Consider the following 9213-nt stretch of genomic DNA (forward strand, 5'->3'; position numbering starts at 1 on the left):
ATATATATATATATGCCTAACATTCAGAGTTCAACCCCCAGGACCCACATGGTGGAAGGAGGGAACCAACTCCTGAAACTCCTGAAAGTTGTCCTCAGACCGCCATATGCACATGGTAGAATACTTGGACCCACACACACATAAAATAAATGAATAAAAATGTGATTTTAGAAAAATTCCTGGGTTATCTAGCCATTTAATTCCTATAAAAATGATACAGGCAAATACAGTTTTTTTCTTTTTTTAGTTGAGCTTTTAAAATTTCATACAACATATCCTACTCAAATCCAGACCCCCTTCCCCATCCATACCTCCCCCTGTCCCCCCACCGAACCCTATGTACCCTGCTGTACATGTTGAGACCTGTTCATTCAGGTGTTTGTACCCAAATGTCCTGCAGTGTAAATGCATCCACTGGAGTCTAGTCAGCCTATCCAGTGGTTGTATATAAGTCATACTCTCCCTCACCCAGCAACAAATCGGTCTTATTAAATAGTTCTTAATCTGGTGCTGACCTGCCACCCATTTCTTATCTCTCTTTCGGGCCCTTGTTTAATTGAGCTGACATGGGTCCTGCGCTTGACACAACCGCTGCGCAGGCTCGCATGAGTAAGCCTCTAGTGGCCTGGAAGCCTCCACTTCCTTATGTTTGTGAACCAGTCCTGGCTCATACAATCTTTCCACCCCCTCTTCTACAATGGTCCCTGAGCCATGGGTGGTTGAGGTTTCATATAGGAGTCCCATCCTACACGCTGCAATCTCTTATGCTCCAAAACTAGGCCATTTGTGGCCTTCTGTGTGTACATGGAAGCCTCACTGGTGAGAGCTGAGGGGTGCATTAGCCCTCTCTCTACCCTTATTCTACTATGTTCCATGAGCCTTGGTTGTAGAGATTCAACTGCAAATGTGTCACCTAGTACTGGGCATCTCCCAGGTGTATGTTCTTTATCCCTGACCAGATGTGCAAATCCATTGATTTGAACCCAGGTCTTCTGCAAGAACAACCAGTGTTCTTAACTACTGAGCCATCTCTCCAGCCCATTCTTAAATTCTTTTATGAATGTGATTGAGTGAGACTTGAGGCAGGACCCCATTCTCCCCATCACCACGACTCCTATTCCAAAACCCATGTATGTTCAAATATATTAAGTGTGAGATATTTGGGGATGAAGTTGATGGAATGAATGGAGTAAATGGGATGATGACTAGTCATCGTCTAGAGCAGTTACCAAAGTGACCCTCCAGAGTGGAGGCTGGAAATGTTGGTGACATGAGTCTCTCTCCCTCTGCTCTGTGCTGTGCAGGGTGATGTTGGGCTCGCTATGGGAAAACTGTATGGAAATGACTTCAGCCAGACTACCATCTCTCGCTTTGAAGCCTTGAACCTCAGCTTTAAGAACATGTGCAAATTAAAACCACTTTTAGAGAAGTGGCTAAATGATGCAGGTGAGTGAGTTCATAAGAAATTGCTTTATTGGAATTTTTTCTGGAATTTTACAGGGGGAATTTTGTGTGAACTGAGGTTTCTATTATTGTTAATGCTATAGAATGTTGGAGCTTACTACTCTTTGGAGAGTCATTATAAAGTATGGCTATGTAAATCAGAAAGCTATTCCATTTTAATATTCCACTAATTACAGTTTAAATAACCAGCAATAATTTTTAACCTTGGAATTTTTTTTTTTTAATTTGAGCCAGGATTAAAGACACACAGTTGAGGAAGAAGATAGGAAGGGCTATGTGTTTAGATAATCTTGAAAAACAAGTATATTATTTCTTCCTTGATAGATTATCATAGTTCCTGGTCATAGTTCTGCTTTAAACACAAATGGTCATGTATTTCATTTACAAAGTTGGGCTTCTGGTCTTAAATGATCTATTTTATGTAAAGATATCCTTTTGGAAATTTTTAATTTTGAGCCACTGAATCATGGACTATGAGAGCTAAAAGAAACCACCAAGATGCCTAATCATAGTTCTCATTGTAGATGTGAGCAAAAATTAGGCCTTTGGAAAAGCAGAACTTGAAACAACACTGGGCAGATTGATCCAGTAGCTGAGAGTAAGGCCTGGCCTTCTGCTGTCTTTCTGAATTCCACAGGCAACAACCACTGATCTATTCCATTTCATTTTAAATACAGTAGAAAAAAAAAATCCAGAGTGTATAACAGACCAGGATTATTAAGCTCTTTTTTACTGTTTTATTTATTTTTATTTTATGTGCATGAGTGTAATGCCTGCATATAGGTAGGTGCACCCATGTCGTGTAGTGCCTGCAGAGGTCAGAAGAGGGCGTCAGATCCCCTGGAACTGGAGTTACAGACAGTTGTTAACCACCATGTGGGTGCTGGGAATCAAACCTGGGTCCTCTGCAAGAACAGCCAGTGCTCTTAACCACCGAGCCACCTCTAGCCCAAAGCTCTTAAGTAAAAGAATGCTGTTTTAACTTTAAGAGAAATCATTTCTAAGATAAATATTAAATATTCAATAATTTTCAAGAAACTTTCTTCCTTTAATCCCCAGAGCTCATATACAAACAAAAGAACAGACCTAAGAGAGAGGTCTCAGTGTTGGAATCAAACGTTTGTGTTCTCAGATGGTAGTGACATAGGATCCAATAAGGACATAGAAGATCCATGTAGTGAACGATGTTTTAATGTAGGTTATATTAAAAACCTCCCCACACTAACACAGAGCATAAAATGTTTTGTCAGTTGTACAATTCGTGCTAATAGAGGTATTATGTATGTGAAGGATATGCTCAGCTATTTTCTTCCCTGCATTTTCTTTACTCTTACAGAGAACCTCTCATCTGATTCTACAGCATCTAGCCCAAGTGCCCTGAATTCTCCAGGGTTGGGAGCTGAGGGCTTGAATCGTAGGAGGAAGAAACGCACCAGCATAGAGACCAACATTCGTGTGGCCTTAGAGAAGAGTTTTGTGGAGGTCAGTGAGATGTTTACTTTTCGTATGCATCAAATTGTCTCAAACTATTACTAGGAATTGTATAGATGTTAAGACATGACCTTGCTTTCCTCCACCTTGGGCATTTTCATACGGAAAAGTAAGACAGTAAAGTACTGACAGAAGAGAGAACCAGAGTGCAACAGTGCTCAAGAGAGACCTTGGTTCTAGCCATATGTGCATTTGATTGGAAACATAGGAATTAATCCTACAGACTGGAAAGGTGAGAGAAAGGCACCTCAAGCAGAATGGTTTCTTAAGCAGAGACCCCCAGAGGAAAACTGCTATACCAGAAGGAATACCAGTAATTTAGTTGACTAAAGTGTAATGTCTTTATGCTTAGAATGGTAGCTTGGGGCCAGAATATTAGACACCTTAAATTTCAGGTTGTGGAGTTCAAACTAATTCAACAGATATTTGGCTTTTTTAAAAAAACATAAAAGATCACACATACTGGGGCTAGAGAGATGGCTCAGCGGTTAAGAGCACTGACTGCTCTTGCAGAGGACGTGGGTTCAATTCCCAGCACCCACATGGCGGCTACAAACCGTCCTTAACTCCAGTTCCCAGGGAATCCAAAGCCCTCTTCTGACCTCCCCGGCATTGCACGACACGGGTGCACTCACATACATGAAGACAATACACTCATACACATAGAATTAATACACATAGAATAATAAATTAAAAAAAGGGGGCTAGAGAGATGGCTCAGCGGTTAGGAGCACTGGTTGTTCTTGCAGAAGACCCGGGTTTGAATCCCAGCACCCACATTGTCTTTCACAGGCATTGCACGACATTGGGTGCACTTACCTACCCGCAGGCAATACATGCATACACATAAAATAAAAATAGTAAATAAAATATTTTTTTTTAAAAAGATCACACAAAGCTTCCAACAAAAATTTGGCTTTTCTAATTCAGAACAAGTTCCCTTTTCTTAAGGAGTCTCTCACCTTTGCCCCTAATTAAGGGTGTGGTGGGGAAAGTCACTTGATCTCAGGAGGAAGTTTCTGCATCTATAATAATCACCTCCCTTTCCTGCTTCACAGGCATAGTATGAGGTCCAAATTAGATGGTATGCATAAAGCACAGAGAAAATTCATACATTCCTATTAACATGTAAGCTTGTATTGGTGCTTTGTTAACTTTTGTAGACCTTTAAAATGAAAAAAATATGTAAGAATTGCTTTCCTCTGTTGATATGTTTAGTTAATGTACTTGTTTTAGTCACTTTTCTTTTGCTGTGATAGAAACACTGACCAAAGCAACTTATAGAAGGAAAAATTTATTTGAGTTTACAGTTCCAGGGGAATTGCAGTCTGTCCTGGTGGGGAGGCATGATGGCAGAGGTGCCTGAAGGAATGGAAGCTAGGCTCCACTTCTTCCAGCAGGCATAGCAAACAAGAGAGCAACTGGAGATCTGGCAAGACTTAAGAACTCTCTAAGCCCGCCCCCAGTGGCATGCTTCCTCCAGTATGGCCACACCTTCTAAGACCTCCCAAAACAGCACCACCAACTGGGGACAAAATGTCCAAATACTTAGAACCTATGGGGGACATTTTCATTCACATCACCCACAGTACTATTGTAAGAACATCTTTCTGTAGGAGCTGTTTGTTAAAAGTAACTTAATATGGTCACATATATTCCAGCTTCATGTTTTGATGGGCTTCGTCCTATGGATACAAGAATTCAAAAAGTTATTTCAGGGTTGGGCTAGTTCAGAGGTAGAACACGTGTATATGCACAAGGCACTAGGTTCAATCTCCAGCACTGCAAAAATACATAATTAAATTACAAAAATTCCAAAAGATGGCCTTTTTTACCTCCTTCAGAATCAAAAGCCTACCTCGGAAGAGATCACCTTGATTGCTGAACAGCTCAATATGGAAAAGGAGGTGATTCGTGTTTGGTTTTGTAACCGCCGCCAGAAGGAGAAAAGAATCAACCCACCAAGCAGTGGTGGGACCAGCAGCTCACCTATCAAAGCAATTTTCCCCAGTCCAACCTCACTGGTAAGAATGGGTATAGAAGGGGTAAGCTCAAGGGCTAATTTTTACAGTTTTACAAATGGCCTCTTGTCAATTCATGTAACAGTTAAAGAGTTTATCCTGGGGGCCAGGGGGAGGTGGGGACTTATGTTGAATAAATATATGTAAATTTCTACTTTAGATATTTCCAAAGTAATGAAATCTCATGTTGTGAGCCCTCCAAGAACTACTGATCTTCTTTATATTTTAAAGTAAACCACTTTAATTCTTCCTGTTTGCTTTTTCATTATTCTCTGGTGTAATTAGATTACTCTGTAACTAGAGTGGTAAATTTGCTGCTGATTCTAATTATCTGAAAAAACATTAAGTTACTTCTTTCTTCATGGTTGGTCCTAAAGCCCATTTTATTAAACTTATTTGATTAGGGGACAGTAAATTTCCAGGCACAGAACACAGCCCTTTCATTTTCATTCTTAGGTAGCAGGTAGGCCTTCCTGTAGAGCCTTACTGGATTACTTATGCTGTTTTCAGTAGAATACTGTTCCTGGGTAAAAGAGACATGCCATGGTCCATGTGACTACCATGATTCCAACCAGGTTTCAAAAGATGGAAAGATTATAGCGCCTATATTTCTATTCCTTTTGTAGTTCATGATTTTTTTTTTATTTTACTTGAACATCATTTCATGCTTCAAGACTTTTTAAACTAAAGTCAGCATTAAAAGCACATATTTACCTGGTGTGGCAGTGCTCATCTTAAATCCAAGCACTTGGGTGGCAGAGGCAGGAGGATCTCTGAGATCGAGGCCAGCCTTGTCTACATAGTGAGTTCCAGGCCTTGTCTCAAAAAAAAAAAAAAAAAAAAAACAGAAAAGCAATATTTATCAAATGAAGGCTACAGGTTATTAAATGATGAGGCTTTAAATTCTAGAGATCATGAGATGGTAGTTATAAAAAATCTTTAGATAACTGCTTTGTTTTTTTTGGGTGACTGGTTTGTGTTTCAGATTTAGCTGTCATAGAAAGAAGGGAATACTTTTTACAGCACTGTAGAATTTTTTTTTACATTTCTAAAAGAAACTTGGTTTTTTAAAAATGTGCTTGACTCAAGGTAAGTGTGGTGGCACAATCCTTTAATCCCAGCACTTAGGAGGCAGAAGCAGGAGGATGACTGTGAGTTCCAGGCCAACCTGGAATCTGCAGTGAGGGCCTCTCTTAAAAATCGTTACAGTTGGGGCTGGAGAGATGGCTCAGTGGTTTAAGAACACTGGTTGTTCTTACAGAAGACCTGGGTTCAAATCCCAGCATCCACATGGCAGCTAACAACTGTCCATAACTCCAGTAACTCCAGTCCCAGGGGATCCGACAGCCTCTTCTGATCTCTGTGGGCATTGCACGACACGGGTGCACTTACCTACATGCAGACTATACACACATACACATAAAATTTTTAAAAATCTTCACAGTCTTTCTACATCATTTCATTAAAAACAAAGACATGGGGATCTTGCTTCCACAGAATCAGAAGTAAAAGTAATACAAGCACTAATCTGTCAGTTTCTTGTTTAGGTAGTGCTGATGATAATTACTACACCATTTCTTACTGACTTAGAATATATCTGATTGCAACATTATTAAAATTAAAGGATGTTTCAAGTTTTGATTGTTTTGTGCATTTTTTAAAAATTTCTGACCTCTAGGTGGCAACCACACCAAGCCTTGTGACAAACAGTACAGCAACTACCCTCACAGTCAACCCTGTCCTTCCCTTAACCAGCGCTGCGGTGTCTAATCTCTCTCTTACAGGTAAGCAGCAGCCAAGCCACAAGGCTATTAAGCACATGGCCAGCCCATGTTAGGTTTTTGTGAGAACCAGCTCTTAAATCATGAAGGCTCTACTTCAGGATACAAATTGGAGGTTTGGTTTGGGGATGTTTTTGGTTTTGGTTTTTTTACTTTCTTGTTTGGTTGGTTGGTTTGGAGTTTTTTGAGAAAGGGTCTCCCTATAGTTCCCAGCTTGCCTTGAATTCATAGACATCCACTTGCCTTTGTGTCCTGAGTGCTAGGATTAAAAGCTTGGGCTGTCACACCCAGTCATATATGTAAGGGCTCAGGGAGATGGCTCAGTGGGATAGAGTGCTTACCACATAAGTATGAAGACTGAAGTTCAGATCCGCAGTACCTATTTCAAGCTGGGTGAATGTGGTAGCCCACCTGTAGTCCCACTGCTGAGGAGGCAGAGAAAGGGGATCTCCAGAACAAGATAGCTAGCCATACTAGCGAAATTGTCAAACTGCCAGTTCAGCAAGAGACCCTACCTCAATAAAGAGTGATCAGGGAAGGCACTCAACTAAGTTTCTGCCCTTAAGGAGCTTAGTGTCTGACTACCCAATCATCTGGATATTAGAAGCTGAACTTTACCTTCCCAGTGAATTATAAATCATATTATATTAGACTTAAAGATACTCATTTTTTGCAGAAATTTTTCTAATGGTTCAGACATTAAAAATAAGCAAAAGCCAGGACCAGTGGCACATACCTATGGTCCCAGCTGCTCTGCCAGTGAAGGTGAGGCTTTTCCCTCATACTTTGCCAAAGCAAGGATTATGTTTGGTTGTGCATACCAGTACCTACACCAGAATCTTTAACTTTTCATAGTCAGATTTTTTTTTTTAGTTTTTAGATATTTATAGTAGTTGAGAACATTTATTCAGCTCATATGCAAGGTCTGGTAGGGGAGGGAAAAGCCCACTGCCAGAGCTAGTATATGAACAGTCCTATAATCACCCTGTTTTCTGACCCTGTTTCCTATTCCTGCCTTGGTATAAAGCAACTCTTGAGTTTGAACTTTTTCTCGTCTCTCCAACAAAGGGAATAATTCCCACCTCAATTATACCCTTCTCCTTTGCCATCTAGACTGTGATTGGTTTCTCCACTATCCTATTTTGTCCTTTCTCATTTCTACAAATCTGTCTAAATTTCATATCTGATTCCCTCCTCCCCTCCCCCCATCACACACAACTCTTATTACACCTGTTTTATTTGGAATAGGCTTTAGAACTGAAAGGAGAAAATAACTTCTTCACTTTACCATTTTCTAAGAACAATCTTGCTTAATCAACATGATTGTCCTCATTTCCCTGTGTGCTTGGCACACAGAAGGCCCTTGGTGAACATTGCTAGAATAGAATGATCGTGACAGTACTCAGAAAGATGTGTTCTCAAATATCTCTCAGAGGCAACTAATATGCTGTCTCCAACTTATTTTCTAAGTTATGTTTCATAATGACAAGAACTTATTTCTCAGGAAAATACAGCAATTTTCATTAGTTACCTAACAGTGGAGGCCCAAGAAACAGGAAGGAAAAATGAACAGAATTAAAAGAAGAAATAGACAATCCAATGACAGCTAGAAACTTTTTTTTTTTTTTTTTTTTTTTTTGTTTTTTTTGGTTTTTGAGACAGCGTCTCCCTGTAGCCCCAGCTGTCCTAGATCTCACAGAGATCCGCCTGCCTCTGCCTCCTGAGTGCTGGGATTAAAGGCATGCACCACCATGCCAGAAACTATCCATTTTTAATGATTAGTTTGAATTATATCCAAAAAAAGTTGTCAAAGACATAGAAGACTTGAGCAGTAACAACCAGCTGGACTTCATTGTCTTGCCTCTGCAAGTATACTTGGAATGTCCATCCTTTGGGATGTTTTCAGTCAGGGAACAAGGCTCAGTAAATTTAAGGATTAAAATTATACAAGGTTTATTGTCTTCTTAGAAATTGACAACAGAAAGAAATTTAGGGCGTCCACAAATATTGGAATTAAACTAGCATGTACCCAAGGGTCAGTGAATTTAAAGGATTAAAATCATATAAAGTATATTGTCTTTAGAAATCAACAACAGTTATTTTGGGGATCCCCAACTATTTGGAAATTAACTAGCATGTGTGCCTAAGAAGAACACACAAGGAAAATTAGGAAAACTCTGAAGGAGGGGGGTGGGGGAGAAGCATCTCAGAAGCCAGTTGTGGCACACAGCTATGCTCCCACACTGTTGGGGAGGAGGGAGGCAGGAGTTGTGTCATCCTCAGCGAAAACAGCAGCAACAAAGGAAAGGGAGGGTGGGACATGGTGATGCATGCCTTTAATTCCTACACTTGGTAGGAGGGTAGTGAATTCAAAGCTAACCTGGGCTATAGTGTAAGACCCTGTCTTGAAAAAGTAAAATCATATATAAACACACACACACACACACACACACACA

At 40.2% G+C, this 9213-nt stretch overlaps 1 protein-coding gene across 4 annotated transcripts in view; it reads left to right on the forward strand.

Annotated features, from left to right (window-relative positions):
* Pou2f1 (POU class 2 homeobox 1) overlaps positions 1-9213 on the forward strand; it is a 183957-nt gene that overhangs the window by 149849 nt on the left and 24895 nt on the right. For all 4 annotated transcript variants that reach the window (XM_029567149.1, XM_029567152.1, XM_029567154.1 and 1 more), the window contains 4 exons: positions 1305-1446; positions 2801-2946; positions 4800-4979; positions 6655-6760. In XM_029567149.1, coding sequence (XP_029423009.1) covers positions 1305-1446; positions 2801-2946; positions 4800-4979; positions 6655-6760 — 574 coding nt within the window. The remainder of the gene's footprint in view (positions 1-1304; positions 1447-2800; positions 2947-4799; positions 4980-6654; positions 6761-9213) is intronic.

The sequence above is a fragment of the Nannospalax galili genome, unplaced genomic scaffold, assembly GCF_000622305.1.
Source record: "Nannospalax galili isolate Female #2095 unplaced genomic scaffold, S.galili_v1.0 scaffold1811, whole genome shotgun sequence".
NCBI lineage: Eukaryota > Metazoa > Chordata > Mammalia > Rodentia > Spalacidae > Nannospalax > Nannospalax galili.